This window comes from Podarcis muralis, chromosome 8 (genome assembly GCF_964188315.1).
Source record: "Podarcis muralis chromosome 8, rPodMur119.hap1.1, whole genome shotgun sequence".
Lineage (NCBI taxonomy): Eukaryota > Metazoa > Chordata > Lepidosauria > Squamata > Lacertidae > Podarcis > Podarcis muralis.
Genome location: NC_135662.1, coordinates 48,517,993 through 48,541,443, shown reverse-complemented (window position 1 = coordinate 48,541,443; position 23,451 = coordinate 48,517,993). Strand labels below are relative to the sequence as shown.

The window sequence follows — 23,451 nt, the reverse complement described above, 5'->3', positions numbered from 1 at the left end:
GGCGGCTTAGTTACAGATAACTAGCGCAAAAGTCATTGGACCTATTTGTCTGTAATTTGGCAGGTTTCTTACCCAGGGAAAATATTATTTGACTGAAGATAGTAAGGATTGGTTTTTGGAATGTTATGTACAAAGGAAATGTATACATGTTCAAATGCTGAGCTATGACCTCTCAGGAATCAGAATGTCCAACTCTGCCACAGTAATGTAATCATTTGAAAGCCTTGTACTAAGTTAAGCTGAAGGCAGTTCCATGCCATAGCAGTCTATTTATTAAATGAGATTTGTATTGTATATGTAATTATTTATTAAGCTGAGAAGCCAGACAGGGTAAACAAATGTTTACAGTATAATACATTAAGCATTTTCAGGGTTTAATAAAAATGATTGTCACTCACTGTGCTTCACAAAAGATTTCTTTTTAATGAATAAATAATTTGATGAAATCAAAAAAATATTTACAATATAAACAAATGGGGAAAAGCTTTGGATATATTAATCTGATCATCCTGTATTTTTTCCATTTTCTTAATGGAAAGTCTGTCAAGTCTCTCCTTTCTGAAACAATACAAGTTGGACAGAAAATACAATTCAGCAAAGTTAATGTGGTTTGTTTGTGTAGCTATTAGTTAGGTTGAAGCTACAAATGCTTTGTTTTATTAGGAGCAAATAGGATACAAATGTAACTAAAATACATTATCAAAATGCTAGACGGCATTCTCCACAGAACAAAAATGTACACTATAGTCTCTGACAACAGAGGATCACTGCCAACAAAAAAGTACAACAGAAAAGTACAAATTTCTTCATTAGAATAGAATTGTGCTCTTTAATTTACCAGGTGACTAGACTGGTATATCAAGTTGATGGATTTATATGATAGTGGTTTCCAATCACTGAAGTGCATTTTTTGTGTTACTGTGGGATTTGTAGGTGTCTCAAGCAACGGCCATACTGTGGAAAATGGGCAGTGCAAGCATTTATTTATTTTTGGAAAGACGCTCTTGGGCTCTTAAAAAGAGCCAGTACAAAGCAATATTAAGCATAACACTGAGAAGTCCTCATCTCATACACACAGATATCATGAAGCAACTTGCTTTGATTGTGGTGGTGAAAGGTTTTGATTCCTCCCAGCACTATTTGCACCATCAGCCAGAATTCAAGTACTCCAAAGCCACTTCATAGCAGAATTTATATTGATCCTGGAAAATCAAAACATGAAAACAATGTCAATTGCAGCAAGGACTAAATGAAGGATACAAGTTTTCTTTTTCAATTACCGTATTTTTCGCTCTATAGGATGCACCTGACCATAGATGCACCTTGTTTTAGAGGGGGAACAAGAAAAAAAACAACTCCCCCTCTCTGCCCAGCGCCCCTTCAGCAAAGCAGCAGGAGGTGCTGTGCAGAGAGGGGGAGGATTTTTTCCCCTTGTTCTCCCCCTCTAAAACAAGGTGCCGTTCAAGGTGCATTCAGTCACCTTCAGGCGGCTACCTTGGAAGCCTGGAGAGCGAGAGGAGTCGGTGAAGGCAACCCGAAGCCTCCGGAGCACTGCGGGAGTTCCCGTTGCGCTCCGGAGGCTTCGGGTTCCTTTCGACCTGCTCTTTGGGGCTGGCAGGGGGAAGCCCACTACCAGCCCCAAAGAGCAGGTCGGGGAGCAGCGGAAAGGCACGCAGCCTTCCCGCTGCTCTGCAAGCTTCTCGAAGCTGCCGGGGAAGCCTGGGTCCCCCCCCCCCCAGCCCCAAAGAGCAAAGAAGCCAAGACAGTGAGCGGGACGCATCCCACTCGCTGTCTTGGCTTCTGCCATAGCTGCGAGCAACCTCTCCAGCTGGGAGAGGCTGCCTGCGCGCGGCTATGGCAATACCCCCACCTCCCGCAAAAGCCCACAGGAGCCGCGCACCCTTTAAGGAGCGCGCAGCTCCTGTAGGCTTTTCTACGAGGAGGGAGAAGGGACTGACTGGCCATGTCAGTCCCTTCTCCCTCCTGAGGAAAAGCCCGCAAGAGCCGCGCGGAGCTTGTGTGTGCGGAGCTTTTGGGGGCTTTTCCTGCCTGCCTCCCCCCTGCATTCGCTCCATAGGATGCACACACATTTCCCCTTCATTTTTGGAGGGGGAAAAGTGCGTCCTATAGAGCGAAAAAGACGGTAGTTATAATTACATAATGATACAAATTTCTGTGCAGATTTATACATGGTTAATGTTCATCAGTTTTAAAACCCTATTGCATTGGCAATAAGATTATTCACATAGGCAAATAAATAAGTAGAACACTTGGAAATTTCTGTTACAGAAAAGTGATAGAACAGAGGGGAAGGAAAGAGCCATATATGTTTCTCTGAGCTCTTTGGTTCATATTTATTTTACCCTTCTTCCAAACGCTGAAATCACAATGACCAAGTACTTGTTTAGCTATCCAAATGCCCTTTTAGCAGGATGCAACCTTCCTTACACTACTGATGAACAAAGTAGACCATAATACCCTGATGCTTTGCGATGTCCTATATAGTTTTTATAGAACAACAGCTGGCATTTCAGCAATTCTACATATAAGAAGTTCCATAAAACACTCTACAAGGAAATAATTGCTCTTGGCCCTTTGTTTCTGAACTCTTTTAATCCTTCTGCAAGATAGAAGAGCCATAATTAAATGCAATACTCTGAATGTCAAACTGAAATTCACAGTCTTGATAAATATTAGGAGATTAAGCTATTTATAAAATATATAATTTGAAAATCTGGCATTTCATTTTACATGACTATTATTTCTGCCACACAAAGGCTGTTCTCCATGTGGATTGCACTGCCAGAAAAGGAAATTAATAAGGATGTTCTGTTGAAAGTTGAAAGTTTTCACAAAAAAACCCCAGCATACACTGAACAAGTCTCCTTGGGAGGAAAGCAGTGTAAAATACTTTTACAAGCCAAGTGATTTCATTATCCCCTTTAGAAAAACAACAGGCTTGCTTTTATGAACCGCTCTCAGTTTAAATCTCAAAAATGTCACTGTGCCTTATGATAATAGGAATCCCCCCCCTACTTAGTAGAGCAGTTTAAAAGCTCATACCAGAAGGTCCACCATGTTAGGTTTATTATTCCTCAAGGTCTTCACAGCATGGAAAACATCAACAGCCCTCTGGTGTCGCAGCATTTCACAAACAATACTGATTGCACAAAACGTCCCACTGCGGCCACCTCCATTTCTGCAAGAAAAGCAATGACTTGATTATTTTGTAGCTTTGTGTTATTTCCCCTTAATAGTACATGTGGGTCTCCCCCACCCACCCCAAAAACCCAGTATGACATATGTTGATGTGCCAATCCACCTGGATTGTGATAATATTTGAGGGTTCACAGAGCATCTACTGCATTTAAGTCCCATAGCCTGATTTCAGGTAGGGGCTTTTTTGGTGTAGCGCTGAAACTATATGTTTCTTACTTTCTTGACTGTTCCTTCTAAACAACACCAGTCTATTTCACAAGGTGGGTGTTGGGGATTTTTGTGGCAGTCTTGTTATTGAAGCAATCTCTGGCCATACCATATCTACATGTGGACACGCAAAGTTCACACATGTCTTGGAAGGTAACTAAATGGTTATATGTCCTCCAGTTTTTTAACAACTGAAGAACAAACTTACAATTATTTATAAAAATGAAATTCAAATAGATTTTTTAAAAAAATCCTTAACTCTTCCAGTACAATAAAATACATAAAATGGTCCAGATCAAAGTGAAGTCCACCTGTTGGTCTTATTTCTTGTAGATATAAAACCTCTTTAATTCCACTTTATCTGATTATGTTTTAACTCATTGCCTCCAGAGAGCCTCTGGCAGTCAAGAGAAAAAGCAATGGGCTAAATGGACAAATATTTTGACCTGGGATAAAGCAGTTTCCTATATTCTAATGTTTTGTACTAACACAATTGATCAGTATCAGATTATGTCTAGATTCATTTAGCTGAACTATGCTCATTTTGATGCAATTTCTAATTGCTTGATGTTCTAAAAACCCACAAACAAACCTACACACTACTGAGGGTATGAGAGATTCCCAAACTTCTTATTTTTGTCTTGTGGAAATAAGCAGGAAGAGTGGCTGCAGAGAAAACAACTTTACTTTTGGAACTGAATTAAATCATGATCCAATTCAGGGGCCAATTCACATTCAATACTCCCAACCATGGTTGGGGGATCAGAAGCGGTCTGCAGAACTACATGCTTCCTCTTCTGGACCCTTAATTCTTTAACTTCCAAAATTCCCTCTACTGGCCTGAAGCACAATTAAGGCTTTCCATTAGAATATCCACTACCCATGGCCGATACTAACCAGGAATCTATGCTTGGGGTAGTGGAAACAAACTCATGGTCTGGATCCTAGTTCTTAAGACATGTTTTAACAGATTGAGAGTATTGTATCTGTCTAATAAGATGAGAAAACAAAAATGTGAGGCTTCTGTGTTCAGATGCATGATTAGATATAGCATTTAATAAAACTTTCTTCTGAAAATTAAAAATAACCATAGATAATCTATTCTCTCCTTCTGGAAACTCTATTATTTCCACAACTATTCTAATCAGCATCTTTAGATTCCACTTCATTGAAAATAATAAACCTTAATAATTACCAGAGTGCAGACTAGTTAGCTTGCAGCTTTTTAAAGCTAGAACTCACAAATGGTTGATTTTCAAAGGAAGTGACAATATGGCACATCTGTCACATCCAGGCAGGATGAAAAGAATGTTCCCTGCTGCCAAATACTGGATGATATTGTGCCATTCTTTGAGCATTTTAATTAAAATTAAGTCATTTAAAAGGATTATGTTCGATGGTTTCCCCCACTTTCTGTGCTGCCTGGAAGTGATGTATATGCGTGTGTGCAGGAGATGTGGTTCAGCCATTTAATATCACGAATAATTGAGATGATATCAATTTGCATTTTAAAAGGACCTCCCAGATATGGATCTCAAACCATTAATAAGTGAAACCTCACAAGATTAAGAATTATAATTTCTATTCAACAGGTGGGAAAACTAGACACCATGATAATTTTGGGGGGAACCATAGCAAGCAGTTTTAACCCCCCCCCCCAACAATGACACCTTACAGTTCTTAGGAAGGGGAGTGGGGCAGAGATGAAAGTGAATATTGGTAGAATAAGTAAGGGATGAGGAGATTTTTTTAAAAGCTGTAGTAGAGCAAGAGGGATATCTTGAGGTGTGGATAAACTTGATGAATAAAGGCAAAATAAGAGACTGAAATACAGTATCATATCATTATACAAATCATGGTATGAACACCCTTGGAATAATGTATACTGTTGTTATTATAATAATAATAATTCAATTTCTATACTGCCCTTCATTCAAAGATCACAGGGTGTACAATATAAAAGCATCAAAATATAAAGCATAAAAACTATTGCTATTTTTCTAGAAAAAGAAGTACTGGAACTCTCTTATCTAGTCCATTACATCCACTACCACACCTGCAAATGGAAAGGAGGAGTCATCAACATATTGCTGGCAATGTACTCCAAGACGTTTCATGTCGGTGTTCAACATCATGGGGGATAAGATCAACCCTGAGGAACCCACACTGAAGGCTCCACAGGGCTGAAGAACATTCTCCAAACATCACCCTCTGGAAATGACCATCCAAGTAGGACTGGAACCACCACAAAGTGGTGAAACCCACTCTGATCTTGGACAAGCCACTCCAGAAGGATACCATGGTCGCTGGTATTGAAAGTCACCGAAGAAGTCAAGGAGAATTAACATTTCCTCTGTTTCTCTCCCAACAGAGGTCATCATACAGCATAACCCAAGCAGTTTCTGTGCCAAAACCAAGCCTAATGTTTGTCTTTTTCCCCTCTTAAAGCCATCTAAGCTAGTGGCCAATATTCACTTACAAGCAATGGACGACTGTACGGCCTTCACCTCCATTGTATTCTTCCTGCCATTTGTCTACCTGACGTATGAGTTTCAGAAAAGAACGTTTGGATACAGGAGTGTCTCTATACATGGGCCATCCTAGGAACTGAAATTGCTGCACCATTCGATAGCCGTCCTGGGGCTGTGGGGACCCAACCAGTAGAAGAATAAAAAGACAGCATTATTTATTCTACATCCAAATAATATATATGTTACATGCTCTCATCAACAGTGATTATTAAAGCAGATTACTACTTGTTATTTGCTACAGGAATTCTCATTTGGGAGTTATGATTCTGAATCTCAGAGATATATTAAGATGATTTTCTAAACTGCTGAATATACAAATATACTAGAGTGGAACAATGGTACAGCTGCAAGAGCCAATATTATAGCAATCACCAGCTAGGCAAAGTGAAATTTGCAATATAGCTCCAATTATGGCTGCCCTTTTTATAAGCTCATCATTTTCAAATTTTCAGAATGAACTTTCGTTGTGTGATGACTGATTGTTAATAAGCCAAATAAAGACCCACATATTCAGAATAACATCACTTCATTAGCATCTCTCTCCAAAGACACATTTTATTTTATATGTGAATGAAATCTTTCTACTAATTTATAAGAAAGGGAAGGAAATGTTTTTTCATTCTTGACAATCCTACATATTCAATAATCTTGATTTACATTTCTGAATGCTGTGAGATAAAAGAAAGTTTCAATTGGCACTTTGGATTTGAAAAATATCCAAAAGAGGTTTCAAGACACTTGCCTTTTAAGCTGTATCTTGCAACCCTAGGGTGTGGAAATATTCAAAACCTCAAATTCTAATATACCCCCTTAATTTTTGGAAACTTATCCACATATATCACCATATAAAAAGGCTTGTCCCTCTCATTACTAAGCACAATAATTTTAAAAGAAAACTCTGAAAAAAAAGCTGAGTAAACTTCTACAATATTTTCTTAAGTAGGACGTAGATGATTATTGTTTAGCTAAGTAGGCCTTTTCTGAGCATTGCATTCTGAGCATACAGTTTTACATGTAAAAAGTTTGTTTCAATTTAACATCAGGGGCAATACAAAGGAACTCAATAAAGCTAGGAACCATAATTATTATTTGTTATAAATCCACATGTGAATTAGATTTTTTGACTATCTTCCAAGAAACAAATAACTGAATAAGGTCCTTACTCTTGCTGCATTATAAATTCGGAATATCCGGCTGATAATGTCTTCTTCTAAATCAGCAGAAACAAACTCCACCTGAATAGGACCATGTCGATGAACTCCATTTTCAGGCCAATATTGTGGACACAACTGTAGAACAAAAAGATCAATAAACACACAGACATATTATCTACAAAATATGTTTCGGCATGTCGCCCTATAGCTTAATCCATTGGCTTTCACATGTGAACAGGTGGGCCAATGTGCCCAAAGCGCTCCATAGAAGAACGGGTGCCCTGTCCCTCTCTGTGCTGGGGAATGCTCCAAATGCTAAATCACTTCCAAGCATTTAAGAGTAGAGATGAGGGAGAAGCTTGATTTAGTTCAAATCTGAAGGTGAACATACCTAATCTGCCCTTTCTGAAATAATACACAAACCAAAGGACAGCCTTCCTTCACAATTCTCCAAAATTTGCCACACAGTTTTCTGGCCAGGTAACATGTACTAAAATGTAAAAACTAGTGTAGTGTTCAAATACAGTAAATGCATATAAATATAAATGCATATATTATTTGGGGAAGGGGTCAGGCAAGTTTCTTTGAAGATGAAGACCAGATGGCCACTTCAGTGCCATTTCAAAGGGATGAACTGGGTTGCAATAGCTGCATCTAAGTGACAAACATCCAAAGGGGCAGTGGGGGCGGGGTGTAGGCTGGAGAGTTGCAGTCTGAGTGAGCTGTAAGGAGATGCTGGCGACAGGGGAGCCAAAGCTTTGACTAATGAAGAGGTGTCAATGCTGTGAGCCCTTCCATCCTAAATAAAACCATGTATCTTAAAAGACACTAGGATCTCTGCTGACCTTTCTTCCAAGAAAACTGAGCCCTGGGTAAGTGCACAACTCTCACTGCTTGTCAGATGGCGTGGCATGCAACAGTATGCCACTACCTATGCTTGTATAGAGCTTCATATGTGTCCTGGACCCCCATTGGAGCTATGGATCGCAACTTATTTTGCAAGCTTCCAACAAAAAGTCAGCATTTTAAGCCTTAATATATTTTTTGTTCATTAACAATGTTAACAAAACTTTTGCCGAACCACACAGGAACGATTCTAATTCTCACATAGTACTGTCTTGTTCAGAGTTACATATATATAGGTTCCATGGAAATCAGTGGGTATATAATTGATGTACAACCCCTTTACTAGACTTTTATTTCTGTTTATTTATTTACAGCATTTCTGGACCCCTTTCAATGAAACGATAAAATAAATCTAATTATAACTGTATAAAATCAATAATTTAAAAATGAACACCAGCTGCAATAAGCTCTCAGGCTAATTCCTAAATGTCTGGCAGAACAAAAAACTTCCACCTGTTTCTGAGAAGCATCCAGGGAAGTACACAGATGGATTTCTCTGAGGAGAGCATTCTATCTAGGATAGTCATATTGGAGATGCTGTCCCTGGAGATATTTGAGCACAATGTAGAACCTTAGGTCAGAACCAGATTTTGAAATGGGTTTGGTTTACTCCAACTATACTCATCTTCTTTTATACAATTTTGCCCTAGTATTGCTTGCTGCTAAATTCTTAAACCTTTTCGGCATTTGGAGTGACAGATTTCTGACATTAAACATCAGTTTAGCAATAGCCTGTGACAGCATGCAAGGGTGCTGTCAAACACCTCAACGTGTTGGGCATTATTTGAGGTGCACACACCACCAGAAGCCCAGTCTCTATCCCCAGGGTATGATAAACAGTTCATAGCTGGAAACCGAACCCTATCCGTTTACTAAATTCCCAGAGGCAACATTTTGCTTTCAGTTCACCACTACTGGATAATACCAGAGCTGCCTGGAAGTTTTGCTGATTTTTATATTTGTGAATGTCTTGTTTCTCCTTTGAAAATTTGTCCCAGAAAGTTTAAGTATGGGAAATAGTAGCCAGAGGGGCTCACAGACATTACAGAGCTGTATTCTGGTTGATTTACGTGTTAGATAACGTTGTGTAGGTTGAACAGTCTTACAGGGCTGTTTAATCCTTCACCTTCCAATATTCCCAGAAATCAATTTATAAGTGAGCTATGGATTTTTTAATAGAAACAGACACACCTGACACAGTGGGAAAAGAAAAAAATATAGAGGGTTTCCAAGGGATGTACTTACCCAGGAATTCTCCTGGGCAAGACTTGGGAACAATAAGTGAGCACAAAAGGAAATTTTTCCTGCTAGCATGAGGACTGTGTTCATATTAGGACTTTTCGAACATAATACAAATGAATGATTTGGCTTTAAGTGTATGAACAAAATGTTTTTACTATGTTTTGGTAACCAATCTAATGAATAGTCTGTGTGACTGATGCAATATAGGGATAAAGGAGTTATTTAAAATTAAAAGTGTACATGAACTTTATGATTGCTCTTTCCCTTTCCACATCCCTTTTACCCTTTGAATACTGAGTTGAATCTGTTAATTAAAATCTTGTAACTGACACTGGTGAAAGTACCAGAGCAGATGTAGTACCTGAGACCAAGCATGCCCCAGTGGTTTTAAAAGGCAGCTAAGACCAATGGGAAGCTAAAACAGCTTAGTGCTCTTGTATATTCAAATCAGGGAGCAGATATTCAAATGTGCATTTTAGTGGCAGCTAAAAGTCTAGGTCCCTGGAGCCTTTCCTCTTTCACTCTGAAAAACAACCTACCCACGCACAAAAACAAGGATTTTGCATTTCATATATTTCCCTTGAAATAGGTGAGTGTGGCTGGGGTTTAAGTTTGTAAAAACTGACTTGCATTAGTGATGATTTTCATAAAAATGTTAACAAAATTATTCTAATGCTAATACAAATACTTTCCTGTAACTATTAAAACTGTTCATGATGAATCCACTCCAAACACTGCTTAGTTAAAACATTTAATTAATAAGTACATACTATGGGCATGAAATTGTATAGGAACAGTGGTCAGGAATTATACATTTTGCATCCACTGTTTGAGTCTAATGCCAAGATAGGCAGCTACCATTTTGCTACCAAAGGAAGGCTGCGGTGGATGCTGTTTTGCAAGCATCCAGAGCTCAGCATGGTATGCATTCAGAGAAGTGATAATCCAGACACTCTTGTGCTAGATGACAGTGAGGAGTGGAGAGCTGGTGTCCAAAAGATTACTAATTTGAGGGGTAAAAATGATGGGACACTGGGATATCTTTCTGACACCTTCTATCAACCCCAGTGTTTCATCCCTGTTTGAGATGATAGACTAGTCTGATGGGGTATATGAACATCCTTTGGCATGTTTACTTCCGCTGTAGTAAGTTTACAAGGTAATTGACGAGCCCATACAAGTTCTACAGTGGCCCTGTCATACTCAGTCTAGAGAGAGGTGTGTGAAACAAGTCATAGAGGCAGCAGGCAGGGTGTATACACATGAGAAACATGATTAAGAACTGTTTAACTGATGTCATTGCTTTCTAATGTTTTATGATTACAAGGTATTGTTGTATACTTAGTAGGATATGTTTTATGCAGAGAAACCTTTTTATAGTATTATCTGACATTTTAAGTAAGTAAAATTTATGTGCTTTTGAATCAAATGTAGACTTAGCAAGCTAAATGTTGTCCAACCACAAAAATAATACATTTAAATTCCTCACACCTCAAAACATATTTTTAAGACCCCTCGTTGAAGACCCCCTAAAATGGCATGCCCTACAATATAGTGCATTATTCTCAGATTGATGCATTATATTCCACGGGGGCGGGGGGGATGTTCCAGTGGAGATACACATATAAAGCCTTATCCAATTAAAAAAGAAAAGGCTTGACTCTGATCAATGCTCATTTTCTTCAGAAAGATAATGTCAGTTGCAGTAAGTTGCACTTCAACCCCCAAGGAATAGAAGTTGAGCTCATATGTGTAGTACGATGGATAATGTCTGACTCAGGCCAAACTTCAAATTTCCCTCTCAACAATAAAAGCTCGGACCTTATGTCAGTCACTATTTTTCTTTCTAATCTACTTCACAGGGTTGTTGATAGAATAGCGTGGACTAATTTCTATGCAGAACACACACAAGGTTCCTTGGACAAAGAGCAGGATACAAATGTAATAAATAAAACATGATTAAACATGTAAAATAAGTTAACTAAAAGTTACAACTTTGGGGCTTATGTATAACTGGTCTATTGACAATTACTCCACTAAACAAATGAATTGTTTCCAGTGTTCCTCCCCAGCACTGCAAATGGAACAGCTGCATAAAAGGAACTGCAACTAAAACCAGTCGACTGGCATTTTGTTAATGGTCAGAATGGGAATGAGTAATGAGTAACAGTCCGAGCTACAGTTCCAACAACAATTTTCTACAACACATTGCCTGAAGGGGTCTTGGCTTGAAAAAGATGCAATATCAGTTAAAATTATGGGGACTAGAGGAGCTAGGTTTGAGCATCAAGTTTTTCACAGAAAGGGTCTTTACAAATGATAGAATACAGTGAGAAGGTGCTAGTTATGATGATGTTTCATTCAGCGCATTTCTGTGACTTACTTGTGCTGGATCTACATCATTGAGCATAACTATTGATGTGCAGTGGTAGTCTAGAACCAGTCTCCAGAAATCTTTGACGGTGTTTGGTAAAGGATGCTGGGTAACGATAAAAGCTGAAGGCTGCTTATAGCTCTGTAAAACAAGAGAAAAGATAATTCCACCGAGCAAAACTGTCAGGATTAAAGCTTTAATAAGAAAGTATCAGCTGCAACAAAGGGCACTCAAGTCTAAGGGCATTAATAGATGACAGCGGTATTGAACAGCTTCAGAACAGCATGGGAGAGAGAAACAGGGGACATGTACAGACGTGTTTATTAGCCGAACTTTACTGGTGAAATCTGATGACTTGCTAGACTTCATGGAAGGGGCAGCAGTTGTTGAATGGATCTGGAATATTCAATGGAGCAATTTTATTACCGCTGGACAGGGACATGGCTTGTTTCGAGGCCCCACCTACACAAATGGAACCTCAATATACACTGGTGCTATAGTAGTATTATCATTGAACCAGCAGTACCTATCACTCTTGAAATCTGCACATTAAATGAATACTACCAAGAGAAGGGGCAAAAGCTGGGTAAAGCAGTGGTGTAGTGTGGGAGGAATGGAACCTAGCCAGAACCTCTGGTCTGCTCGTACTGTATGTTAGAAACAATGAACAGATTAACTATATATTATGTGGCAATCCTATGGGCCAGTTAAGATGGCCACTATTATGTCAGGGCTAATACAGGAACAACATAGTTGCAAGCCCATGCTCAACTAGCTGCAGAGCCAGAAGTATAACACCTGCAGAAACGAGAGGAAATCTACTAACGCCACCAGCCACTCCCATAGCATCTCTGACACCTTTATTGCCACCCACCAATCGTGCGGCTGCATTAGATATGTCATGATGGCAACCATCAATGGATGTCAGTGAAACAACCCTACCTATACACAATCTTTCTGCACACCTTTATTACAATCAGGTTAATCCTCAGAGAACATTATATAAATGCATACTACTTTTATTACTCTTTAAAGGATTGCTTTTATGGAAGGTTATTTTAAATGTCTTCATTCTTCTCCAAAGTCTGCTTTCTTGGCATGTGTGACAGCCTTAATTACTGTTGCTCTAAAATGTCAGCGATACTCTACAAATCTCTAGAGAGTGTAAAACATGTTTAAGTATCCTTGTACTGATACCCTATTAGTGCTATTAAAACTTCCATGGCTGCATTTAACTGGAGTGGGGGGAGCGGAGGAGGGAGAAAGAATCATGTTTAGGAAATGTTCACTCATTCAGAAACGAACAGAGTGACTGACGTAATGGCTTGCATTCTACCTATAGCAACTGGCAACTATTATTTTCCATCGTTAATTGCTATGAAATTTAGAAGGAAAGAAAACTAAAACACTGCTGCAAACTTTTCATTATGCTGTTTGGTTGACTTAGGCCGCATTGTTTACACAATTACCTGGGTGTAAATCCTATTGTGGTATGTTAATGACAAACATCTGAGTAGACACGCACAGGATTATACTGTTTTTGACATTCTGAATAGCTCTTTTCCCTCTTAGGTGTTATTATAATTAATATTCAAGTACTAGATAAGACATCTAGGCCATTTCCTTTGTCAACATTCCCCCTCCCCATTTTCTAGTTCTCTTAATAAAGCTTTCAGACTTTAAACAATATTGATACATATAGATTTGATAAAACAAATCTAGAATATCAAATATATCCAAAAGTTTAAAGACTTTTGGAGGGGAGTCATTTTCCAGGAGCAAAAAATTGAGCCCCCTTTTGCTGAATTTGCTTTTCTGTATTTTCCAGACTATTAAGATCAGGACAGGCGCTTACATCCATCAGTGCAGCATTGATGTAGTTACTGCTTTCCCCATCTATCGTGATGAGGAAAGGTAGGCATCTGTCTGGAGGAAGCACATCCATGCACCGATTCTTCTCGTGATTCCGTGGTAAAAGTGCTATGCTGCAGTCCTCCACGCGCAGAGTTGGAGTCACCATGTTAAGGGTCTACAAACAACAACAAAACAATTATGAGAGGAAGAGCTGGTTGGCAATGAATGTGCCTTCAGAACAGGATTATGGGTATCTTTAATTTTAAAAGAGAGTCTGTGCTTCAGAGAATAATGAAAGATTCTGGTCTCACACTTTAAAACAAAAAAATAAACCTTACAATACAAAGGCCATTGTCCTGTTGTGCTTTTAAAAATGTATCCATGGCCCATGGCTTACCCTAAATTCTTCTTTGATCTGGCTTGAATTGGTCTGAGGGTCCAGTTTGTTCATTTCATAATATACAGATCTAACTTGAGAGGCTGGAACAGAGGTATCCCCACACAGACAAGCTTCCAATATTGCATCATGTATGAATACATACTGTTCCTGTAGAAGTAAAGAGATAGGTGATAGTACCCACATAAATGATAGGTTTTTTCCCAATGAAAAAATGAAGAACTAAATGTGGCTTTCAGCTTTTGCACATGCTGTTGGAAAACCAACTATAGTATCCATTATCATAGTACAATACTACTGTGTTACATATTTACTGTAATTCACTAAATATGAAGGGCAGGTGTTATTCTACCTTACGGCTTTGGACTGCATTCAGTTTCCCCTTAGTCCCATTTTTGTTCTCTCCTCCTTGCAGAAGTGTATATGCTTTCAACCTACCACCATCAGTGAGCTGACAGCTGCAGCAGGAAATGCACTTCTTCATATAGGGCAGAGCTATACTATGGAACTCATGATGGTGTTGATGGCCACCAACTGAGATGGCTTTTAAAAGGGATTAGAGAATCTCATAGAAGAATGCTGTCAGTGAGTACTAGCCTTGATCGTGGCACATTACTTTCCAGGATCAGAGGCAGCATGTCTCTTGAGCTCCAGCTGCTGGGAAACAACAGCAGGAGACTTCATGTACTGCATTTATGCTTCCAATAAGGAACTGGCCAGCCACGGTTACTTAATAAAAAACTCCCTACACTACTGAGTAAATGAGTTTCCTCTGCTTGCTGAAGTCTCTCCTTAGGTGTCACATGTACTGCAAAATATTTCCTGATCCACCCCAGCTTCACCTTGCCAACAACCCCTATTGCCACCCATTGTGGTCTCATGCTCCCTACTTCATTTCTCACTCTGTGACCCCTCTTTCCACTTTTACTGTGTCACTCTAATGCATATTATAAGCCTTCTGCATGGCTCCATCTCTATCGGACACAAGCAGCTGATGCTAAATAATGCCAGGAAGCAGCAACAGGGCACATCACCTAAATGGATTTGAATTCTAACTTCTGGTAAAATGAAATGCATTTTTCTTATGCACAAGGAGAGAGACTGGGGCAGGAAAGGGTGATGGGAATACCTCAGTTTGCACCATGTTAACTCTTCGAGACCGAAGCTCTCTGACGCAGTTGTATATATCTACAACACCTTCCCTTTCTGCCATATCTAGCATAATGTCAATCACAATGAAACACCCAGTTCTGCCAGCACCGGCGCTGTAAATACAAAAGCACAATTAGTACAAGTTAAAAGTTCAGAAAGTGCTTGCCGTTGAATTTGAAAACAGATTCTTGAGTGGCATACGTAATGAACATCATTTGAATGTGCCTTAAATATATCATTAGGGTTTTCAGCAATGTAGCTGACATCTTTCACATTTGAGGGTAACAATTACTTATTAAGGATGCTATAGATCATTGTAACCTGTCTACAGACTGCTGTCTGTCGATCAGCAGTGGTTGGAAAAAAAAAATGGCATTCAAATTAACATTGACTACAAACAGCTCAGCCCAATGCGTGTTTAATTTAAAGGGATAAAATTAGACAGTGACCTTCTCAACTAGGCATGCCAGAAGGCCTTTTCATTGCACTAACCTGCAGTGTACAACCAGCGGGCCTGCATTTGGTGGGCTTTTGGACTTGACTTGCCGGACAAATCCTAGAAGTCCTGTAGCATGGTAAGGTACACCGTGATCTGGCCAACCTGTGAAGTGGAACTGCCTGATTTCTCGGATTTCATGGGCACCTCTCTGGCCATCCATCGTTGAATAAAAAGAGAAGAAACGGGAATGTTGCAGAAAGCATTTTAAAAGAAAACAAAAGCAGAAATTCCTTAATGTGGGACTTCTTAAAACACAATAGCTATTTAAAGTCCTGCCCCCACTTCTATTTCATAAGCCACTGGAGAGGAACATGTTGCTGTTTAAATGGGGGGGGGACCTGACCTCACCATTAGGGGGCAGTAGAGTATTTATTACCCACAAAAGGGTTGACTTTAAAGATGTTGCAACTTTAACACAGACATGATTAGAAACATATGAGAAACTATATCTTTAAACACTAACCTTTTCCACGGCAAATGTTCGAATAACATATTCTGCCAGGAGCTCTGTTTCTATTAGAGTAACTTTAATGTCTTTATATATCTCTGTGTCATCCGGCCAGTATTTACAGCACTTGACCTTTTAGAAATAATAAAAAAAATTTAAAAAAATCAAGGTTTATATATATTTCAATTTGAAGCATTCCTTAACACTTTTGCAGTGATGTACAATTGAACTGCCCATAAAAAAGCCATGCTGCCTACACAAAAGAAATGGATCATTAGTTTTAAAGAACACAGTCTTCTTTTTCAAAGAATCGTTCTGTGAGTTAAAGGTGGAAATAGCATTCAGCGCAAGTTGGGGAAATTGTATGAATCACGTTAGTATTTATGCCATGAACAGCTCAGTTAAAATAACCACTCATTTCCTGTTTTTCTCCCTGTTGAGGGAGTATCCAGAGGGAAAAGCAACAAAGCTGCATTTAAACATTCACAGCCTCCTGAAGTTGGTTATTTGTCTCTAAAGTGTCTCATTCCTTTATGAAAAAGCACACTGTGACATGATTCCTTTTTAGTGGAAGAAAGGTTTATTTTATTTTTTGAGATATTAACTGCTCTGAAAACCTAACAGAAAAGCAGGGGTGGTGGTAACCATGTATGTGTAAAACATAACACAGAATGTGTAAAATCTGACATATGCAGTAATGAGATTTGAATGACAAAAAGATTCTATTTGTGGACCTGAACCTGATGCCCAGTGAGACTGAATAACTCATTAGGCCCCTAGCAGAAAACTTGGCAGGTTACTTCACACAGCCTATCCCTAGCCAAGGAACACATATGCAAAACTGGGGCAAGATACGCTTAACATTTCCTTCTTGTGCACACTTAACATTTTGTACAGGAGTTCCCTGAGTTGTATGATTGGACCCTGTTTTCCATGTCTGAATCTTCTGAATTTCTGTTTTATTTGCTGTTATTTGTTTTTATATTGCTTTTTTAAAACTAGTTTTAGGTTATGTTTTTGTTTTAGTGACATTTGTGTTTAGACTGTGAACTGCTTAAAAGATTTTTGTAATATTGGGTGGTACACAAATGCTTTTAAATAAAAATAAACAACAGAAATTACACACGTGTGTACACACTTATATAAACAATACACTCATAGAAATGTATGTTTATTTGTAAATCCATTTTTTTTACTAAAAACCACACAGATATACATTTTAAAGTTCTGTGTTTCCTTCTAAAATATTATAGCCCCCCCCCCCCCATTGTGAATGGGACCACTAGTGCCTGGAAGAGCATCACTGAGCTCCAGCCCTTCCTTTTTCCTGCACACGAAGCAACACTGAAGAGAATTCAGTGCTCCCTCCATGTGCTATGCACATGCCTTGTGTTGTGGAGATGAAGGGTTTGGTGATATGGAAATTGTATATAGTTCCCTTGTTCTGCACAACTGTCTCTGTGCTCTCATGTTTGTTGTTGTGGGAACATGGCTCTCTTCGGACAAGTGGAATCCCAACCATAGGCCCTGTGGCAGGACACACAGGACAGAACCTGTAATATGTAGAACTCTGTAGAAGCATCCAAAGCAAAGTGCAAAGTTTTGTGTATATATGGCAGGATGCTTTATATCTCCTCCAACTGAGGAAAAAAATACATCTGAGCACCAGATGCAAAGTACTGATGCAAAACAAGCATACCACACAGTTCATTTTATCTCTGTCTGGCATTTTGCTGCCAGTTCTGTAACAATTCCTAAAACTCTCTCTGGAAAATACACACACACAAAGCCCTGCAGTCAGGGAAATAGAAACCACAAGAAACACATTTGAAAGCTCATTGTTTATCTGTCTGTCTGTTCTGCTTGATAATACAGACCAATAGCATTGTTTAAATCCCTGACTTAAAAGGTTCACAGTGCTTGTCTCCATTGTCAGGCAGCTATTTGTAACAGCAATTTCCCCCCCATGGAAAATGTGTTTTTCTCCGCATTGTTCAGAAGAAACAGAACTTCCCAAGATCCCCAGTCTGGCGCAAACTATCAAAGCCCACTCTCTGACCCTCATTTCCTTTCTCTGCCTGCTGTTTTTGTTTCTTCCATAGGTAGAATCTGATCCACACCAACGTGTCCAAGGCACATGCGAAGAAGGAAACAGCTGCAGCATGGGACCTAAATCAGGTTTCTAACTTTAGCACAATTCCTTTTGAGATGGGCACTTGCCGATGTTCCACAGTGCTCAGTTTAGCCGGATAAACAATTTAAAAAATAGATTGGACTGAATTGCTTGGCTTAGAAAAGAAACATACAACAGCATAGTCTAGACACTCTGGCTTACTAATATGTTCCTTCTTAAAAAGCAATTTCTCCAACCCATCTGCAGACTTAGGATGTGTATAGACACCATGTGCTTCTGGCTGCATATTGTTGGATTTGCAAGTTTGTATCCCCAGGATATCTAGTGTCTGTCCAGCAGAAGACAGGTAGGAGAAAGGTAGGAGGGAACAACCTCTCCTTTCTTAAAAGGGTACAGCACTTTGTTTTAAGAGAAAACTTACTGGCTACTTTTGTTACATCAAGCTAATGTACTTCTGAAATGCAAAACGTATTTCAAGGAGCACAGAGTATTTTTCTGTGCAGTCTGCATGCAGAAGCACATTGCAGCCCACTGTCAGATCCCTGTCAGCAAAGGCCGGGTCATCCCATATCAGGGGTGAAGGGCAGTTTTGTACTCATGACCACAGTGTCTCCAAGTGCACCTACGCTTTCCTTTTCTCCATAGAAAGGATACCATTGAGATAAGGCAGAAGCAGTTTTAAGGTAGCATGACCAGTTCGGCAGCACTGGGCAGTCCTGCAGGAGGTGCCACAACAATGCTGCAGAACGAAGCTGGAGGTGGGGGAAACGCCAAATTTTAGAGTTGCACAGGGCGCTGCTGAAATTTGAGAGCCCAGACTTCGCCACTGGATAAGGACAGAGTCTGCTTCTTGGCCCAGTGACCTACTGATATATCACATGCTTGACACTGGGGAATTGGGACATTGCCCCATCACCCTCGTAAGCTGGCACTTCTGCTTTGAAGACATGGAGCCTAATTTCTGAAAGCCACTCCAGCCTATAATACTAAATGTACTTACTTAGGAGGAACACAGAGGTAAATAGGATTGCAGTGCATAACTCAGTTTGCAAGATTTACCTAACAACTGAAATATTGAAATATTATTGAAGAGGCAATTGTTAAATAAGTCAGTTACAAATGTCAATGGGAAATTCATTTGAGAGATAGCAGACTTTAAATTTGTCAATGAAACACATTATTCTAAGGGTTGTTAACAAATACAGAAGCTTTCTTAGGTAACTATAATGAATTAAATATGGACGAGACACAAAACTTGTCAAATTGGTAGCCAGCAGATTTGAAAGGAAACTTTTGCTTATATGATACAAAAGTTTGAGAAGACTGGACCCTGGGGAGGAGACACTTCCCAGAGAGTTTTCACTTTAAAATGATCAGATCCTGAGTTTCATTAGCTACTGTTTTTGTAAAACACATGTCATCAGTAAACAAACCTGTGAGGCAGGTTCTGCAGGGAAACCAAGACATGCGCGATTCAGCAAACTTCATAGCGATTGAAGTTGGGACTCTTGCATCCAAACCTACCAAGTCTATCAAAATGCTCCTCTTGTTTGGCTTTTTTTGGGAGTAGAGGGTTATGGGAATCATTATAAAGATACATCATGCCTTGTATTCATTTTATACACATAACTTAGTTTGGTTTACAATGTAAATTTTATGCACACTCTTCACAAATCTAGATTTTGATAAGTAAATGTCAGTAAACATTGTTTTCACTGTACTCACCCAAAGTGATGGAAAACAACTTGATGTCAGTACCAATTTACATTTACAGGTAGTCTAAGCTATGTAGAATTTCACATTAATATGTACAGAACATTCTGTTATTAATGCTGCCGAACACACATATTTTTGTAGGGACGTGGGTGGCGTTGTGGTGTAAACCACTGAGCCTTGGGTTTTCCGATCGGAAGGTCGGCAGTTCAAATCCCTGCGATGGGGTGAGCTCCCATTGTTTGCACCCAGCTCCTACCAACCTAGCAGTTCGAAAACACGTCAAAGTGCAAGTAGATAAATAGGTACCGCTCTGGTGGGAAGGTAAATGGTGTTTCCGTGCGCTGCTCTGGTTTCACCAGAAGCAGCTTAGCCGTGCTGGCCGCATGACCCGGAAAAACTGTCTGTGGACAAACGTCGGCTCCCTTGGCCAATAAAGTGAGATGAGCACCACAACCCCAGAGTCGTTCACGACTGGACTTAACTGTCAGGGGTCCTTTACCTTTATGCACATATTTACAACACTAAAAGATTCAGATCTGGAGCTAGTTTAGAAATAAGTTCCCCACTTGCTAGCCCCACACTCTGATGGCTGTGCATTGAGCATGGTTGTCTGGAAAGGAACCCCTAAAGGTGAGCAGATGCTTTATAAAGCAGAGGAGCTTCCTTTTCAGACCAAGTGTTATACTGACACTGCAGATGTCAGTATAGATGAACCAGGTAGTTTTGAACAGGTTTAGAGACAAAATCTATGAGGATCAATTAACAGATTAAGCCTGATTATTATTTGGCATTCCAGCAGTTTTGGCACTGCTTCCATGTTACTCCTACAGTATTCTCGGGAGCCATTAAGAGGCCTAAAATAGAAAAAGAAAGGGCTCATCTGCTTTGTAAAGAACAATGGATAAACTTTAGCATCACTTCTGGAAGGCTTCCCTGCCCTGCACACACATCTTCTTTCTGTCTGAATCAGATGTATAAACTACTTTTCATTCACTGCATTTCATGCACCTTTAAGAAATGATGAGTATTTCCAAGCACACACCCATATGTTGTAAAAGTCAATTCAGCGGTACTTTGAAGTAGTTAGCAGTCATGAGTAAGTACAGCAATTCACAGTTCTTTATAGCTGAAAGTGATACTAATATGTGAACTGGCAGCCAAATTAATCTTCTAGCTGCACAGGGAATTTAAAATTACTTACTGGTTATCTCTAGTAGAGTTGATATTGATAGCTCATATGAGGTCACTGGATGGACACTTTTACACATGCTAATTTTACTTTAGAATTCAACTTGTACCGTGGATGATGAAACAGGCATGCAGTCTTATATGGCATTTCTTGGAGGCAGGATTAAATATCTAACAGGCACTTCAGTCACACGCACACAGCTACTGGCTGGTCTGATATGGCTACAATAGCTGGTTGTACAAAGGAAGTTGGGCACGTCCATCTTGCCATCATGCCTTTCATTTATATTATCAGATTAGCTGTGTATATCATGTTTCTAGAACTGCATCCAATGCATGATGGCTGAAGTGCCTTTACATGGTACATGATGCTATAATGTACTTCAGCAGATGGTGACTGCTGATGGCTTGGTGCTGCCACATGATCTGGGATTGTCTGATTGACAGCATAATCCACAACTTGTGATGCTCAAGCAGCAGTCCCTGCATCCCAAACGTGATAGTTTCCCCAGCCTAACACAACAACATATTGTGACAGCTGATCTTAAACAGAACAAGGCCCCATCTGCATTTTGCATTTAAAACAGCACCATACCACTTTAAATAACCATAGCTTCCTCCAAAGAATACTGGGAACTATAGTTTTAAGGGTAGACCCTAATCCCACTCAGAGCTACAGTTCTTAAAAGAGGTTCACAGTGAGACCTATTTCCCAAGGAACTGGGAATTGTAGCTGGGGGGGGGGCAGAGATAGGGATCTGTAACATAATAGTTCAAAGAAAATATTCCAAACATATTTGTTGCACAAGGGGACACTCTTCTTCATTGAAAAGTCATAGCAATTTTTAAAAAATGTATACTTAATTTTTTTTTTCAATACTGAAGGGATTTCATAAATTCTCAGGTACTACAGGCCATCAGTCTTGTCCTTTCATCTTCATCATTTTTAATTAACAGTTTTTTGCCTTTCTGCAATTCTTTCCCTCCCTTCGTGGAACCACCTCTGCTTACTATGTCCTCTGTATCTTGTCTAAATTTGAATTCTAACATGCAGTTTTCCTTAATGATACATTTTACACATAATTTCCCCTAATGTGGTTCATTTTTAAAAATCATTTGCACCAATAAACACATTTCATAAGCATTTTTGCTTATAATATAATTATGGATGCATTTTTGGTTGCCGAACTATATTACAAAGTTCTGAGAATTTTGTCAGTCCAAACTTAACCAAACAGTGGTCTAACCATGACAAGGCAGTGCACTGCACTCCCCATGTCTTCAGTTCATCTGTCATATCACTTGGAGCAAAGATCACATCAAGGGTGTGCCCTGCCTGGTGTGTTGGACTGATGACCATCTGAGAGTCATGGAGGTCATGGTCTTGAGCTGGCCTGACATCAGCCTTCATGTGGCTACTTCAGGTCAGCCAGGATTATTATGTTAGGTCCTCTAACTATGCTCCAGAGACTACCTTGGCTAGCCTGATAGCCTAATCAGCTGTGGCTTTACCTGCCCCAGACCTGACATCAGATGACGCGAGGTATGGGCAGGTGCACATGGCATGAGGAAAACTGTATGTTGTATGACACCCTGATATTGATACTGTTGAAAGCTGAGCTATTAATATTTTCAATAAATAATTATTTTTAAAAGCATATTCAGGCAAAAAATAATAATCTTTTTGGCTTCTTTTGTTCTTTTCCTGCACAGATTCTTCTGCTATCTCATAAGGAGGTAAGAGTAATACACTAGAAAATAATATAAATTCTATAAAATTTTGTTTGGCCTTACCCAAATACAATTATCTTGACTGACATAGAAAATGTGCAGGATCCTTATCCATTTTTCAAAGAATTGCATAGCTTGCTACAATGAGGAGATAACATCACAAATTATTTCTTTACCACTGGCACTTCACTTCTCTACTTAAAGTGTGTTGAAGCCCACATGTGACAGAATTTAAACTAATTAGCAGATGTTTGAACTTTCATTTCTCACTGAGTATAGGAATGCCAAATTCCATCATGTTGTTGTTGTTGCTGCTGCTGCTGCTTTCTTGTATTGAGCTAAACATTGCTGAATACTGAAGCATTTTGTGCAAGTAAAGGGGAATGCCATTTGATCTGCAGCAGAAGTGATTTACAGTCACCGTACTATATGCTAGATAGTTAATCTTAGTTCTCCAAACTGTCTGGTATGCTGGTATATAGTGAAAAGCAGCTGAGTCGTGCAAAATAGTGTACTGCACACTATACAGCTGACAACCCTGAGCTCAGTATTACCTGAATATGTATCAGGACCGTCTTTTCATCCTCTACTAGGATCTCAGCAGGGATCCTAATTTGGCACATGCTGCCCTCCTCCAACACTTGATGTCACACTTGCAAAGGAACAACCAGAAGCATTAAAGGCTGTTCCCAGCTGTTT

The 23,451-nt window shown here is 39.5% G+C and overlaps 1 protein-coding gene across 15 annotated transcripts in view; it reads right to left on the bottom strand.

The window, feature by feature from the left end:
* Nucleotides 1–403: 403 nt before the first annotated feature.
* Nucleotides 404–23,451, bottom strand: part of PTPRM (protein tyrosine phosphatase receptor type M) — a 409,846-nt gene continuing 386,798 nt past the window's right edge. For 8 of the 15 annotated variants that reach the window (XM_077933147.1, XM_028737330.2, XM_077933149.1 and 5 more), the window contains 10 exons: nucleotides 15,999–16,115; nucleotides 15,529–15,683; nucleotides 15,014–15,149; nucleotides 13,885–14,034; nucleotides 13,489–13,662; nucleotides 11,643–11,774; nucleotides 7,121–7,246; nucleotides 5,906–6,069; nucleotides 3,064–3,199; nucleotides 404–1,202 (listed from right to left, as the gene is read on the bottom strand). In XM_077933147.1, the coding sequence (XP_077789273.1) occupies nucleotides 1,149–1,202; nucleotides 3,064–3,199; nucleotides 5,906–6,069; nucleotides 7,121–7,246; nucleotides 11,643–11,774; nucleotides 13,489–13,662; nucleotides 13,885–14,034; nucleotides 15,014–15,149; nucleotides 15,529–15,683; nucleotides 15,999–16,115 (1,344 nt within the window). In that variant the 3' untranslated portion in view covers nucleotides 404–1,148. Of the gene's footprint in view, nucleotides 1,203–3,063; nucleotides 3,200–5,905; nucleotides 6,085–7,120; nucleotides 7,247–11,642; nucleotides 11,775–13,488; nucleotides 13,663–13,884; nucleotides 14,035–15,013; nucleotides 15,150–15,528; nucleotides 15,684–15,998; nucleotides 16,116–23,451 lie in introns of all 15 variants that reach the window. The other 7 variants (XM_028737325.2, XM_028737333.2, XM_028737329.2 and 4 more) reach the window with 1 other exon arrangement.